We start from the raw sequence: 17,790 nt of genomic DNA, 5'->3' as shown, positions 1-17,790 counted from the left end.
TTATGACTTAAGCAATATTAATATCTAGCTGACAATATGCAAGGAGGGTTGAGAAAATCATTTTGAAAAAAACTGTAACCCTCCTATTGTTTTTGTTTTTGTTGTTTTGATGGATGTTGGTTTTGAAAAAACATCAATCCATTAATTCACTACTGTAAATCCAAGGTTGTGTTGTAGAGGCAGCAGCTTTAGCAAAGCAGCCCAGACTCCCCTCTCTCCATCCACTTTACCCGTGTGTATCGGTTGCAGATAGGGAACCAAAAACGGTTGCTGTTTTTTTCAGAGACAACTTGCAAGTTTGGTATTTTACCCATAAACTTGAAGTCAAATCATAAAATGATGGGGCGGGCCAGATCTGGCCCCCGGGCCGTGAGTTTGACACATGGGGGTTAAATGAAAACGGTGGAGGGGTTTCTGACAGGATTCTAGCTTTGCACCCCTTTGCTACGAAGTCATCCCTGGGAATCAGTCAAATTACTTTGGCTTGATCACAATGAAACTCAAAAATAGCAATACCGAATCTCCACTGAATCATCATGGGAATAGAGTGTTCTGAGCACATTATGAACTGCATATGAAGCGCAGAGTTCGAGGTGCTGATGCGTTGTAAAGTTACATTTTGAATCTCTTTCTTGACATTTCAACAGACGGTTGTAATATGTCCCCATCTCCAAAAATCTGTTGCATTCTGCTTTGGGGAGACTTTAAATAGTGGCCCTGCTCACATATGGATCCCATAAAGTTTGCGGTTTGGGAACGCGCGCATGCGCGACGAGCCGCCGAGCAGCGTGTGTAGTTGTATTATTATTGTGAATGGGGGTGGTGGGGGCGGCTGGTATTTTGGGTGTTCAGTCACAAGAGCAAGAGCGACTCGCCGGAGCCAGGAAGTCCTGCTTTGGGTGCCTTCATGACCGTGCGGAAATTTGAAATGTCACAACGAAAAAGAAGGGGCTCTTGCTTGACTAACTTTCTTCAAATTATCTGTGCCCGTAGGCCTAGTTGTACTTTTACAGCAGGATGAACCCCAATAATAAATAATAACATAGAAGCACGTCTGATAAGCTCGACGTCACCTGATCTTCTATCGCATATTCATTATTCGATCAGGGGTTTCCGTAAGAACATGATAAATTGTGGCTTTTAAGTGTGAAGTTTGGCTAGGCCCACGGAGGGAGGAGCATTTGAAAGTTGCAGGTAGAAAGGCAGGAAGGGAGGGGGAAGAGAGAGGGGGAGGGCGCGAGCCAGCGAGCGAGAGTGCGAGAGAGAGAGAGAGAGAGAGAGAGAGAGAGAGAGAGAGAGAGAGAGAGAGAGTGTCGCGGTCAAATTGATCTTGAGCTTTTTTTTATCTGCTTGGGTCACTTAATAAGGGGCGCACTCGGCGGCAAGGAGAGGGACGCGAAGATCATTAATCGCGCGCGTGGAAGGAAGCACACACTTTTCCACACGAGGAAGACGAAAGCCAACTCACACACGGAAGGGAAGCGAGTGAGTGAAAGACTCAAAGAAACAACAACAACAAAAAAGTTTGACTGCGCGGGCTCATTTCGAGTTGATGTTGAGGGGGGGAAAGCCGGGGAAAGGCGACAACAATCAACAGTGGGAAAGATGCCGCGGGTAGTTCCGGACCAGAGGAGCAAGTTTGAGAATGAAGAGTTTTTCCGCAAGTTGAGCAGGGAGTGTGAGGTAAGCGTCCACGGCGCAAATCATCACGTACATACAACTGACGGCTTGGCTGACGTTATTATTCATTTGTATTACGTCGGATGCTGAACAAATACAGTTAATTGTCGTTAGGACGTTGAAAAAACAACACAATTACTATAAGCAATTCGACCCTTTTGAAATAGATACACGTTTTATCCTCCAATATGTACAACTATATTTATTTTAACGCCATATAAACATTTAAACGTTGCTTAAGAAGAGTGTTTGTATGTCTTCTTTTTCCCTCTTTTGGAACGAAAACACGGTAGTTTTAATAAAAAAAAAATGCTGTGTCTTATCTTGAAAAAGCAAGTGAATGTTGACTTTGCCTATCTTAAAGCGTCTTCCTGCATAGCCACCAGGTGTGTACGTCGTCGTCAGGCCTCTCAAGATTCTGATGTTTGATTTCAGATTAAATACACTGGCTTCAGGGATAGACCCCATGAAGAGAGACAAGCCCGCTTCCAGAACGCCTGCAGAGATGGACGCTCAGAAGTCGTAAGTAGCGCGAGAATGAACACATTCTTTGCCGTTTTCTTTCTTTTTCATTTATGGAATGCATTGGTAAATTACACTCACACACACACACACACACACACACACACACACACACACACACACACAAAAAGAACTATTCTGGAGAATAAATGCGGAATGTTTAAACGGGAAGTCGACAAGTTGTCCGTCATGTCATCAGAGTTGGCAGACACTTCCTGCCGAATTATTTACCAGAGCAATCATGAGTGTGTCAGCTTTGTGCAAAAGCACATCCAGACATCACCACATGATCACCCAGCCAGGTTATGATTGCATCACACTGTCTGGGTTACAATTCTGATTTTAGTAATGCTCATTATTACTTTTTGGTCATGGGTTTTCCTGATCTGCAACTAATTGCGCTTATTCCATTTAAGGTTGTATTTATTTAATTTATTTAATTTTATAGAGGTTTTGATTACTTGATGGATACATTTTAGGTTTTCTAAAGATAGAATATCAGTCAAAAGTTTGAAACCACCTCCAACTTCTACTGATCTCATAGCCAATAAATGTATTCACTAATAGCTTATGTTTTATATTTATATTTTGGTGTATTGAAGATCTGAGTCAGATCTGCAGTTGGTTGCGTGAGTTATGTTGAAGTGCTGTGAGCAGTGCACACCGTTCAAAAACATTGTGTTGAGGGTGCTTTGAGCGTGTGTGTGCTGCCTTTGCTTATATCGAAACCACAGCCATGTTTTAACAACATAATGTCACAATTAAAGTGAGAAACATGATCACAGTTGTTTTATCAGCATTTATTATGTGAAAAATTATAGATTCACATTTTAATATCAGGCAAATACTTTACTGTTTAAAAAATAAAATTACCCATGCCCTTTTTGCACATTCAGACAATTGTAATAAACAGGAGCAACCAAACTCAGTTTTAATTCCATTACATACAAGACCAAATGACACTCAATCAAAATAGTGACAGATGTATTTAAATAACAGCAATAGTAAAAAAAAAATAAAAAAAAAATGTAGTAACACACACACACATACATACATAAATATATATGTATATGTATGTGTGTGTATATATATATATATATATATATATATATATATATATATATATATATATATATATATATATATATATATATATATATATATATATATACAGGTGCATTGGGGACATATCTTGCAAGTACGTTTGATTGTATTTGAAAAGATGTTTAAAAATACTTAAATACATTGAAACACATTAGAACATATGTCTAACTGCTTTCAAACATTTAAATAAGTTCAAACATACTCGTAAAAATGTTGAAATGTATGTTCAAGGGAATTTGTCAGTCAAAACTGTTTGCTGCACATTGGCAAGACCACGCTTCTGTAGTGTTATCATACTCTTGTGGTTTATTTCTTCAAAGACGATATTAGCTATATTTCCAAAGAACAACCTGCCTCTTAAAAGGGACCTTTTATTGGTTTATAACTTAATAACAGACGCACATCGTAAAGCCATTGTGTTATGCCTCCAGATTTATTAAGCCAAATTGAGGATGAGGAGTTAATTTGACATGACTTAAACCAAAGAATATTGAGAAGTTTGACAAAGAACACATTGACATTTACTGTCTATTTTTTTTTTTTTTACATGTCCCCAACTCAGCAGGGAGCAAGTTCGCCCATCTAGTTTTGTTATCTTTCCTTGTCCAGGGATGCGTCTGACTGTCTGTCCCCACTGTATTTATAAGCTCCTTCATTGCTGTGAGAATTAATGGCTACAGGTTAAATGGGTCGACAAGCAGCTATGACATCATGTTGCTGATGTATCTATCAAAAGACCTCTTGCTATTTTCATGGTCAGTACGAACAACTAGCAGACAAAGACACCTCAGCCTGCCTCCAAGACTTCTTTTCAAGACAAGCCGAACAGTCAGGAAACACAGCACTACTGTAATGATCAATTCTTGTTAGCTCGCACTTTTTAAATTCATGTTGGTTGATTTGAACGACACTAGCAATTGAGACATCTAAAACATTTGCGAATGACCCTTTCTAATATGCACCTCACACTTCCATTTGTGAAAGGCAAATTTAATTCTCGTATCATGATGGGACATTTTAATAGCTTTGGAGAAGAATTCATGCATATATAAATTCAATAGTCATTTGTTTGGTATCCAAATAAATGTAATACTTTCGAAGTCCACCCACTGGCCTCTTGTTAAAGTACAGTTGTACAACTTAATTACGTCCTAAATAAGAACCGCTTTGTACACTAAATGACGATAATACATTTCAGTTGTGACCGACCTTGTCAAAGGTAGGCTATTACTTTGTTTGCAATTCTATGTTAGAAATGCACAGTCTTCTCAAAAGTTAAGGATATTACATTAACGTTTCACAGTTTAAATACGTTGCAAAATATACATTAGACAAAAGTGAAATGAAATACGAATGTACAGTGCCTAACATGACTTTATATGAGAGTTAATACAAAAATATATATTTTCTTTCACAATGAAGGATCCTACAGATTGAATCTGAGGAGAAATCTTACAATGTTGACGGTCGTTGTGATAGATGGGACGGTAATTCAAAGTAAGATACCCTCAGCTAGCACATTATGAGTCGCTGTTTAAGCCAGTATTGATTTTCATGCTGTGCTGGGCTCTCGTCTTTCCATCTCCATTCCATTTCCCTTCCCCTTTTTCTTAAACTTCTCTTTCTTTTTCCTTCCTGCTGTCGCTGTGGATGTTCCCTCCATTTTTCTTTCTCATCTTTCTCTGTGTTCCTCCTTCCACCACTCTGTCTTTGTCTATTTCCCTCCCTCTCTTTCCTCTCACACAGCCTCTCCTTCCCTCCCTTTTTCTCTTTCAGTAGTAGGCAGCAAATTACTGTCAGATGGTTGTAATCCAATACGTCAAATAGGGCAGAAATTAGGACTTGAGTGTTCTTAGATTTTTTTTTTAAATGTGTGCGCATGTGTGAGTGCTGGCGTATGAGCGAAACAAAAAATCCTGGCGTCCTTTCTTATTTTGTTTTGAGTGTTTTTATTCCTTGCTCCCTCTATGTTTTTACTTTTCTAGACATTCTCTCCCCCTCCTCTTAAATATGACACAGTACATAATTCATACGTATCTAGCTAAGATCCAGGCTAAATAACCTTAGTATTGATCTGTCTCAGACACACACAGAGAGACAACAGACATGCACACACAGATGCATCAAAATGGAAATTTCTTACTTAATGTTCTGCCTGTACAAATTGTTGCCCTCTGACAGAGCAGTGCGTTCAATCGATTTTTTTCATCTCATTTGTTTTTCAGAGTGCGCCTGAAAGCATGTATAAGTGTGTTCACTGTCCAGAGCCTGAAGCCATTTTGCAGAAGCGAAATACTTGGAAAATTGCTTTGATTCATTTTTACAACTGAAAAGGGAAAATAATCACTTAAGTGAACTCCATCTCAAAAGCTTGAACAATTTACCTGACGAAACTCAATAATAATGGGATATACTTAATTTGATGGGTTTGATTTAATTATCCTTGACTACGGAGGAAATTAACAATCAATTAACATTTTAAAAGGTTTGCCCTGAATTCAATTTACTAATGGTGCAATACTGTTCAAGTTATAAAATGTATTTTTCTTTACAGACCTTATAAAAGTCTTTGAACTGTCAAATTGTTCAAAGTCTTTAATATCAGTCCTTTCATTCTCCCTCTTCCAGGCCTTTGTAGCAACAGGCACCAACCTCTCCCTCCAGTTCTTTCCAGCCAACCTGCATGGAGATCAGAGGCAGGTTCCGACGAGGGAGTATGTTGACTTTGAGAGAGAGACAGGAAAGGTAGGGTGTACATACAAACAAACATAAGCACACTCTCTCATTTGTTTGTCACATACGTACGTGGAAGTACTAATGTGAGCTGAATGCCAAACTGGAAGAGTGTATTTTATGAAAATGACTGCTTAGTCATACACATCATTTCTGGGTGTAAGAAGTTTTTGTTTTCTATTTCATTGTCATGAAGAGTGAACCTTGGTTTATGCGGTGGATATAAACCCTAACCTTACCTAACCCCGATTACCTCCAGACCTACAAGAATTTCCTGGATAGAACCAGTCTGACAAAACGAAGGTTGCAAAAAGATCTCTAGTAGTTGCAATAAAATGCCAAAGCCAGAGAAATTCAAGAACTGATGAAAAACTTAGTTATTTATCTATCTATCTGGAAAGGTTTCAAGAACTTGGAGTCCAGCAAACCACAAGTGGATAAAGCATGGAAGACTGACGAGCGTTCCCCGTAGTGGCCAGCATACAAAATTACCTTAAGAGCACAATGCCAATTTATTCAGCAAGTGACAAGATATGATATTGATGGCAGAGTTCCAAGATGAAAAAAAAAATGCTGACCAAACAATAGAAAAGGATTTTCTTGCTTAGGAAAGAGAAGAAGAAAATTTTAAATGACTCCCAAGACTTTTGGGTAAATATTTTATGGGCTGACAAGATGTAAAAAAATGGAAGCCGTGTGTGTCTACGCTTGGCGTGCATCTCATACATCATTTCAGAAACAGAGCAACTTTGTTTGCTTTGCTTATTCAGGACCTGAATTATTTGCTGTGTTTGATGGAACCATCATTTTTTTTCCAGTTTACCTTAAAGGAGAAAGTTGCGCTATGAGTTTATGTCATCAAACTGAAATGCACTTAAGTTCGCCTGCAGATCATCAATTTAAAATGCAAGGGGGGACTTGGCAAAATATAATTGAGAAGCACTGACTTAAATAAAGTAACAAAGTTAAGGTTTTTGACTGGCCGAGTCACCTCAAGAAAACACTTTATTTCCTTTGGATTTTAGGGAGCAAGTACTTTTTTATGCAGGGTAGCATTGCTTTGAGTATTTTTTCTTAATAATTAAAACACACACACACACACACAAAATATAAATACTGAATTTTATGTTTCTTGTGTTATCTTTGTCTGACACCTACATTAGTTTTATTATCTGAAACATTAAAGTGGGCAAGCTATGCAAAAATAATAAGAATTCAATAACAAGGCAAATAGTTTTTCATGACATAACATTAAAAATATTGCAGCTATAATGTTTATAGAAAATATTGTACTGTACATAGAGTTAAGTGGTGTTGGATGTTATTGAATCTGCATGTGAGGTGGTTAGAAATGTGGTGAGAAATGTTGCACAAGGATGATTCTCTTTTGACTCTTGTTTGAATCGTAACATCCACCATTATCTGCAGCTGTTGTGACAATCAATTGATATGGTCGCAGAGGTAGAATCACTGCTGAGCTCCCATTCATGGGAGTGGTTTGGCTCAGTTGAAATCAGAGGCAAAGTTAAATCATCTAAAGAGACCTGACGGCATTAGTGCATTGCTACTATTGTGATTGTTAATTGTCTCCCTTGGCACCTTGCCTAAACTCACAGCTTGTGTGTGTGTGTGTGCGTGTGTGTGTGTCAGAAGGCCCTTCCACGGACACTGACCAGCTGAAATGCATGCTAGCTGGCAGCTCATTAAAAATGCAGTTTGGAGAATCGATGGACCTCTTTGCCCCAGAGCTGACGGCCTAATCTCAATTATTTAACACTGGTGCACTGATGGTTTGCAACTGAGCTTTGTGTTGATGAGTGTTGCAGTGTGTAATTGGGTGTGTGAGAGAATGAGAATGGGAAGGGAACTACATCCAGTGTATTTTGGGGATTTGTGTGTAGGTGCGCGCGTTTAGAAAGATGATGGCGCCTTTGTTACCTCAACTGTGCTCACAGATCTATGAAGTTTTAATGAGGCCAAGAATATCACCATAAAGTAGGTGCAGTTGTTTTGCAACAGCAAAAAGTATGCATATAAATTACATGTAGTACATTGGTGATTAATTTTTTTCTGAAATATGAGGTTTTTGCTCCCGATATATCTAACCAGGAAGTGAAACGTCTTGTTTACTGAAACATACTCTCTCACTGTCTGGCTGCCTCTACTCCTTCAAGGTGTCTTTCAATGGCTCCCGGCCACGAAACATGAATCTATCCATCATCTTGACCAGAGCGAATGAGGGTGCCAGAATAGGCGTTTTACAACCAATAAAATGCAAAACAGCATCAATACGCCACTCCCAAACACTGCTCCTTCTATCAAACAAATCCCTGTGGGACCCATTTTTGATAACAGTAGTTCTGCCCATAGGTGAATTATTTATACTGACATTGACTGTGATCTCAAACACATTTTCACCATTTTCCACCGTAAAACATTGAAAGTAAAAATGAAAACTTTGCTGTTTATTTGGCCAACTGCAAAATCTCTCCTGCAACTATGGAACCAAAAGGAAACTAAACGACTTAGATGAGGTTGGTGTGTATTTACTCCTGCACGGTGGTACGATAGCTCGGGCCTCTCGTCATGTACATCTGCCTGGGCAGGGCCGGTGCTGAGAGCTCTAAATAAGCAAGGAATGCCTAAAAATGCATTGATGTTGGTAAATAACACTTTAGGGGTGTTTAGGGTGCGTAAGGCCATTTCAAAAGGGTTAAGTGTCGAATTATAGTATAGAAATAACTCTTGCAATTATTTTCATTCTTTTGACCAATGAAGAGAGCCATAGTGTTGGTCAGCTTCCACACATCCACACCCTCTCCACCCTCGCGCCTGCCTTAGTTTCCAAACATTGACAATGCCAAACCAAGTCAGCAGTAGCGTGTGTGTGTCTGTGTGTGTGTGTGTGTGTGTGTGTGTGCGCGTGTGTGCGTGCGTGTGTGTGCGTGTGTGTGTGTGTGTGTGTGTGTGTGTGTGTGTCAGAGACGCAGAACCATGCATCCTTTAAGACCGAATGGGAACCAGCTGGGGATAAAGTTAGCACCTAGCAAAGTTGGCCTCTATGTAGACATAATGTGCCCGCATTAGTCAACGACTTGTTGCAAGTCTACTTGCCAAAATGCTCCCATACACATGACTTACATACACCAAGGTTTCTCTCCTCCTCTTACCATTCCTACATTAACGAATGTGTAATGTGACTTAAACATGAAGCGCTCACATGAACATGCACATTTTTATTCACTGACCGATTCATGAATTTTGTACAAGATGATTCGTTGCGCCACAGTATACTTACAGGAATTGCATCTTGATGGGCATCTGTCAAAAGTGTACGCCTTTAGTTCCTGATTGTAAAACGATCACAAGGGGTCCGATACCAGTAGTGGTCACTGTCACAAGTAGTTTCAAGGGTTATCGGCCCGATATGATATCTGCAGTACTCCCTGCGTCCCTAGACCTAACCGCATAATTTTTGATGGGGACACATGCCTTCAAATCAACGTGCATCCATCGAACGCATTGTTTTTTGGCATCAAAATATTAATCACTGTCCATCTCCTTTTTTTATTCAACCAAAACTTGACAACTTTCAAACATGTTTGACAACTTCATCTGCCATGTTTGTTTCAATCTTGCTGAAAAAAAGAACGTCAATCAAGGAAAAAGGAACACAGTTTTATGTACATTGAATTCTGCTCGCGCTGTGAGGTAAAGATGATCTAGTACAGTCCATATATATATATATATATATATATATATATATATATATATATATATATGATTTTATAATAAAAAAAAATATATATGTGTGTGTGTGTGTGTATAATATATATATATTTTAATATATTGGTTATAGCATATTTTATTACATATGGGTATCGTGTCACTTTTTTAATTGACTATCTACTTTGGAGTCACAGTTGTTGAGTAGAAAAGCAGTTTCAAGTCAACACACACTGTCCATTATAGCTCTCTTCTCATTCAGCTTTGCTTCTGGGTCACTTAACTTGTGACAAGCGGCATACATCAAATCTCCTGCTATCTGTTTTTTTTCCATATTCCATTTGTGTCAACATTGGAAATTAGCTAAGGACTCGTTATCCCATCTTGTTCTGAAAAACAAATAATACACAGATTTAGATGTGTTCGGCATGGTCGTGAGTCTGATATCCTGCGTCAATGTCGCCTTCAAATATGATACCAAGACGTGCAGTTCTCACCAGTGAAGGGTATGTTTTTGAAACAAAAAGGTCTTTTTTTCTGTGATGGTTAGAAACTGCGTATTAAGAATGTTGAACAGAGGTCAGTTATGTCTAGAGAAAATAATCCAGGAGAAAGTAATCGTGTTTTTCATCTTAATCGTCACTCTCCAATTATATTATATATCGCAGACCAACTCTCAGTTCCTGGCTAGATGTGGTTTAATTGGATGCCACTGATCAACTGGGAAATGGTAATGTCATACCATTAAAAAATATGCACACACTTTCAAACTCAAAACATATTAAGAGGTTAAGAATTTCAAACTATTAATACTTAAAAATGCACCACTGTGCAGGTCATCAAGCAGCATCCACATCATAAAGTTGACAGAAAATATCAAGATGTGCAATGCTGGTATCTAGGCATAATGTGTCTATTCTGAAGAACAACAATTTCTCTTTAGATTTATTTTTTGCTTTTTTTTTAATCAAATGATACCATTAATATTATTTCCTATTGTGAATGTGTCAATTTGGTTCTACAAACCTAGAAGTTCTTAAACACTGTAATAAATGGTTTTCAAACTTTATTTTGCCACAAATCCATTTCCAACATGGCTTTTACTCATTGGGAATGTGACTACACTGGAGGCTATCCCAGTTGACTCACACATTGTATGGTAGCATTTCTTAATACATTGATCCCTCTTTTTTCGCGGTTAATGGGGACTGGAACCCCCCCAAGATAAGTGAAAACCGCTAAGTAGCAGAATTATTTAGAATTTAGATTTTTTTAATGTGGAAAGTCTTCATACTATACATATTTAAGACGAATATTACTGCAGTACATATATTGAAATAAATCTTAAATTATTAAACCTTACACAGTATACCAGTATGCCTTCTTTTTCCATGTTTCGGCTGTACATACTAGTCAGTTAGGTCAGGGAGCACACTTACAAGACGCAGACACCAATGAGAAAACAAATTTAAGTTCTGAGCGGGAGTGGGTTACAACTCTGGCCCTCATTGGTCGATTGCTGCATAGGGGTGCCCCTTGAGCTTAAAGACAGATTGCTTGGCCAATCAGGTGAGAACAGTGGGTGAGAGATCGTGCAAGACAAAAGAAAGCTGAGGAATCCTCCTGTCTTTTGTAATAAATTGGAATTTAAAGTGGAAACTCTGCGTTTTATTCATGTTTGGTAAGCACCTTGTTACTTGCTCTTGTTTGGACATCTGACTAGTGTGTACAAAAGTACAGAGATGTTAGAGATTTTTTTTTTTTTACGCTTACAGTTTAATAATGTGGATAACAACATTCAATATTTGCAGGATTATATACAAACTGTTTACTTAATTTTTGCTGTTGGAAAAGAATTGTTTTTAACATTAGCCTAGATTAGCCTAGAATGAATCAATATGTTCGACTGACTTTCTTTGAATGGCTTTACCAAATGTTCAAATGACTTAGCAATGTGTTGAAAATACTGCAGTAGAACTCCAATCATTTAGTCGGCAACTAATCAATTATTAAAGTATTTGCTAAACTTTTTTGACAATTGAAAATTTTAGCTGGTAATTAATTTGAAATTCTTGTAACTTCAGCCAAAGTAAATATTCTCCTATTTTTGCAAGTCCCCCATGTAAACATATTTATTGTAAATGTAAAGAATCAAAGCCAAAGAATTTTGTCATGAAGCGCACGTCACCATTTATATGACAAAATGTTTTTAAGTAATGCATGCCATTGAGCATTTTTTCCAACAAGTCAGCATTTGCATCACATGATGTCATTAATACTTGTAGGTCATTTAGCCTTGATATTGAATGTCATTTTGTCAGATTGTCGCACACTCTTTTGAGAAGCTGTTCCGTATTATATCTGCTTGTCTAGAACCCAACCCTGCCTGTTCCGGAATATTTGAATGCCTGTTGGCCTGATCTGTCTGAAGCCAGCTAATGTTGCTCTCCGAGCCTGCCTTGTTTTTATTAAATAACTGGTCTCAACTCCTACCGGTCTCAATCGCTCTTGGGTCCTATCCCACACCGTGACGCTTTTACTTTGGAACAACATTCTCAGTCTTCTTTTTTTTTTTTTCTTCTGACATTACCAACCAAACTACTAACTGAATCTGTTATTTATGTTATTACATGGTCAATTTTAAATAATGTCTTCTTAATAAAACAAAGGTATGGAAATTAAAATGTGTTATTTTAAACCAATTTATTGATAAATCAACAGATGAATGGATTCTAATTGTTAGTTGCATCCTTCCTGTTCAGCACTTTTAATCGTTCACTAAAAGCTGTTTACTCCACACTATAACAGTTCCAAGCTTCCATGGAATAGATTAACAAAACAAAAAATTAAAAGAAAAAGATGAATCTACCCTTAAAAGGTAAAGACTACAGATTTATAATCAGATTTGAAGGTCCCTGTGTTAGGATATTGATAATTGATTTCAATTTGACATTAAATGAGTCTCCATTCAAATGAACTTGTTTTTAACCCATATTAAGAAAAATGTGGTTTTAGTCCATGCTATCAGTCCCGCCGCCAAAATCACACCCAAACACAGTGAGTTGACGTTGACATGTATGCGACAAGAGAAGGTGTTGCTCCTTAAAAAGAATCACTAAATGAAAGGCCTTGGTGTGAGATAAGAAGTGCTGCAAACAGAAGCTGTGCCAAGGGTTTTTCATCAGTCAATGACATCATCAAAGTCTACCCCGCTAATTGCTTCCCTCAGTTGCTTTCAGGGTCTCCCTTTTACACATACGCACACTCACATGCCACCCAGGTTTCATATTTCCAGCTTTTGGCTTGCGATCAATGACCACACCCATTCCATACCCACAATGCACTGCAGCACACTCAGACCACATCCTCTGTTTCATCCTCCCTGTTCGCTCCTATTAGACTGTATCTAGCTCGCCACATAGAACTATAGAAATGATGCGTGTTGTCAGAGAGATTCACAAACAACTGATAGTGACACAAGGTAAATGCAGTGAGAGCTCAGTCTGGTGTGACATCCAGCATGTGTGTGTCAGCTGCATTCCTCTGTTGTATGTCCTTCTCTTCCAGTAACTGTGGGAGGAGTGAAATATGCAGTTTACCCTGATTGTCTGTGCAGTCAGCCATTATTTTGACTTGGATGCTGTGTCTATAATTTGGGGAAAAACGTTTCACTTCAAGATTGGAGCACAAGAAAATAATAGAGAGAGAAATGTACTGTATTTTCCAGACAATAAGCCGCACCGGTATATAAGATGCAGCAGCAAAAATTGAGCAAAAAAAAAAAAAACATCTTTTGACACAGATAAGCCACACTGGACTATAAGCCGCTGGTACATGGTGGTAAAATTTTCTTTATAATTTTTAAATTGTCTACCAATTGAAACATCCTCTCTTTAACAGACTGAACATGCCTGAAAGTTTAATCCAAACATTCTATTCATAGAAAATGGATGGATATAACCAACAAAATATTGCAGTTAAATAGCAGTTCAAACTCGAAATCAACATTGATAGCATTCTGTCTCCTGTTGTTTAATTCATAGATTATTTTAGTGAGCATTGCTCACATTGCAAATAAATAATATATGCAATCATGAATTTATAAATACAATCATATATATACTGTATACCGTATATCAAATTTACACGCCACAAACTTTTATACAAGATCTTTTTCAATTTAAACTTTTTTAAAAATATATTTTTAATAAAATATTTTAAAACTCTTTTTGAGCACAACCAATGATTCACATCTTTTCAGTTCAATTTCATAGTTGTTCCATAAACGGACTCCTTGAACACACATTTGCTTGACTGTGGTAAAAACAAGCTGATAAGCCGCACTGGACTATAGGCCGCAGGGCTCAAATCATGATGAAAAAGTCCCGGTTTATAGTTTGAAAAATACGGTACTAACATTTAACAGAATTTCTTCATGCTGTTGAGATTTTTTGGGGAGATTTTATGACATTAGAGTGCCATATGATAACTCCCCCTTGCAAAAAGCAAGATCTTTTTTGTTTGGGTGTTTTTGGGCAAGGACAGGAGAATTTCTTACTTGGTAATGCTCTGCCCGATAGTAAAATATGCTACCAGACATAGTGAGAGGATCAGCCAACCAAAATAAACCTTACCTTACTCATGATTAGTAGCGCCTTGTTATGCCTTTATTTTGAAGTTGTTCCCGGCAGCTTGTTGCATTAACGACTGTATTGACTCTTTCTGTTGCACAAACTTTTGCTCCCAGAGTGAGTCAGTCGCAAGTGGCAATTCCCAATATAAACAACCTAACATTGTTTTGAAATCACATTCAATTCCCAATTCAAGGCGTTAAGCATGTCTCATTTATGTTGACATTTTATTCATTTTATATTAGTTGCCAGAATTTAGCGCAACATCTAGCATGTATTAGCCAAAGGCTAGCAGCACTCCAGTGTTACACTTGGTAAATGGACTTTCAATTATATAGCGCTTTTCTACCTTGGGTACTCAAAGCACTCTACATAAACTAGTCATTTACCGACTGATGATGATGCAGCATCAGGAGCATTTAGGGTTTCAGTGTCTTGCTCAAGGACACTTCGACATGGTCATGATGGTCGAGGGATCGAACCCACAGCCTCTCGGCTGGGAGACGACCACTCTATCACCGAACCATGCCGCTCATCAGTCTGTGTTAGGCTGTCAGCACCAAAGCGTCCAGTCCTTCACTGACTGTAAATGTGTATTTGTATATCGATCTATCGAGAGAGGGGGGGGGGGGGGGGGGGCTTGCCTATTATAACCTGACATTATCATAACTATAGTAAACTATACAAACTTTAATAACTAAATAAAAGTCAATTTCATTTTAAATTTATTTGTACTAAATATATATATATATATATATATATATATATATATATATATATATATATATATATATATATATATGTGTATATATATATATATATATATATATATATATATATATATATGTGTGTGTATGTATATATATATATATATATATATATATATATATATGTATATATATATATATGTGTGTGTATGTATATATATATATATATATATATATATATATATATATATATATATATATACAGTGGGCCCCCGGGTTACGAACTTAATCCGTTCAGCGGCTACGCTCGTATCTCGAATTGCTCGTATAGCGGGCAATCTAAACCCATGTTAATTCGTGAATGCGTGCAACGCGCGCCGAAGCCTTAGGTAAAAACGACACACTGTATACATATATTAAAATCGAGTGACATAATCTGCTGTACACTTGCATTATTTAATAAATACAATGGATAAATAGCTTTTACCTTTGAAACGACGAGACTTGAGCTGGGTGTAAGCAGAGGGGGGCAGAGTCCAACGCTAAAAGTTATCACGGCGATAGATATGCCATTGGTCTTACAGTGTTACAGTAACTCTTTCAGTCAGGGTGCAAATCACGCAGATACTAAAACATCATCCTCTTATTTCTTTCTTTACCGCTGCTAGTAATTTTAGAAGCTATGTCTAACAGATAAAGTTTGCAAAGTCTTCACAACATTCCGTTTTTCACTAATTTTCTTTCCTTCCTTCCATCCTGTCCCATCAAGCTAGATAAAGGCGTTCGGCCAATAGCATATCGGCATTTCTGTGATTGACGTGTGACGCCGGCCAATAGCATCTCCGTGAGTGAGACCGGGTGACCTTAATCGACCAATAGCATATTCGCATCTCCGTGACTGACTGATAATTATTCGCACTTTTTTTTAAACGGTTGGAATGTATTGACAATTAATTTTTAAAAAAAACACACATTTAAACCAATGATAATTCTTTGTCCTGCAATCGGCACATTTAATTTCATGTCAGCTGTTTTTCCCTTTAGCTGTACAAACACTACACTTAAACGGTAATATATTTAGACACCGTGAGTGAGACAGTCAGTGTGACGTTGTAAGACCAATAGCGTTCACGTTACTGCCACAAGTATCTACTGATGATTGATGATGTCGCGACTGTTGATTTTATTGACGCAATTAACGAGAACATTGTCGAATTGCTCGTAAGGCGAGAGGTTTGTTCGTAAGCGGAGGACAAAAATCTCCCTGATCCACGCTCGTAAGGCGAATTGTTCGTAAATCAGGGTGCTCGTAAGCCGGGGGCCGACTGCTATATATATATATATATATATATATATATATATATATATATATATATATATATATATATATATATATATATATATATATATATATATGTATATATGTGTATGTATATATATATATATATGTATATGTGTGTGTGTATATATATATATATATATATATATATATATGTATATATATATATATATGTATATATATATGTATATATATATATATATATATATATATATATATATATATATATATATATATATATATATATATATGTATATATATGTATATAATGTATATTTTTTATATATAAAATAATTCTCCATGTTCTGTTCTTTTCGTGTCATATGATATCCATAAGGTTACACACCTAAGTGCTGCAGTTTTAGTGATAGAATTTTTAGCCAATTAGAATTCAGCTAACGTGTGTTGCCTGGCAGACTTCATGTCTGCCTGAGCCGGGAGGCGCTGGGCATCCGCTTGAACAGTTGAAGGCTTCTGTGCAGTGTCAAAGTCAAAGTCAAGTTTATTGTCAATTTCTTCACATGTGCTTAACATACAAAGGAATCGAAATAGCGTTTCTCACTATCCTCTGCGTTTTACATTTTTTTTTTTTTTCTCACTATCCTCTGCGTTTTACATGTACACAAGACAACGCATTGTCGGTAGAGCGAGTGGCCGCTGCGTATACACGCGCCGCCATCTTATGTAAGTGGTAGTACTGAATAATTAGCCAACAAAGGCGTAGAAGCAGGTGGCGGCACCAGACAGGATGCCGGCGAGGCCAAACGGAGCAAATCAGCCGGTCCCAAAATCTTTTCCAACATTGCTGCCGTTGCTTTGATTCAGGAACCTGGTGTAGTTGTCCAGCGTGAGGTTCCAATTGGTCGTGTCGCCTTTTACGAAGGCCGAGATGACCAGCGCAGATTCGCTCACGCCGATTCGCTCACGCTGAAAGCAAGCAGGCCGGCAGGTCTGCTCGGCATCCAGCGGCCTGGCCACAATTAGGGTTCCGCTGGCCTTACCCACGTCGAAGCGGCTGTCGTAGTTTCCGCCTGTGATCTCGAACCAGACGGGAACGTCCGAGGACATAGCGCTCAACGCCACACGAACCGAACTTTCGTCCTGGGCCGACGTCATGGTACTTAAGTACTAGAAATCCATTACTTTAGGACCTAAAAACATTGTCCAGTTGGACTTGCCGCAGCAGCCAGGCTGATTCCCGTGGCTACGTGTCGGCCATACTAGAAAAAAAAAAAAAAAAAATTGGTGACCCCGGATGGGTCATCTTGCCATATTATTATCCCAGACGTTAGAAAGTTTCGTCAGGCTGTTGGAGATGTAGTTTCGCCACATGGGTGACCCCGGACAT

At 38.0% G+C, this 17,790-nt stretch overlaps 1 protein-coding gene across 1 annotated transcript in view; it reads left to right on the top strand.

Annotated features, from left to right (window-relative positions):
- Positions 1-1,281: 1,281 nt before the first annotated feature.
- The window catches only part of cbfb (core-binding factor subunit beta), a 28,789-nt gene continuing 12,280 nt past the window's right edge, over positions 1,282-17,790 (top strand). Inside the window, exons 1-3 of the mRNA XM_088418186.1 lie at positions 1,282-1,683; positions 2,116-2,202; positions 5,935-6,051. Coding sequence (XP_088274312.1) covers positions 1,606-1,683; positions 2,116-2,202; positions 5,935-6,051 — 282 coding nt within the window. The 5' untranslated portion in view covers positions 1,282-1,605. The remainder of the gene's footprint in view (positions 1,684-2,115; positions 2,203-5,934; positions 6,052-17,790) is intronic.

The sequence above is a fragment of the Hippichthys cyanospilos genome, chromosome 6 (genome assembly GCF_059441005.1).
Source record: "Hippichthys cyanospilos isolate Australia breed blue-spotted pipefish chromosome 6, RoL_Hcya_1.0, whole genome shotgun sequence".
NCBI classification, from domain to species: domain Eukaryota; kingdom Metazoa; phylum Chordata; class Actinopteri; order Syngnathiformes; family Syngnathidae; genus Hippichthys; species Hippichthys cyanospilos.
Note: the sequence above shows the minus strand (reverse complement) of the source record. Positions and strands in the feature narration are given on the sequence as shown.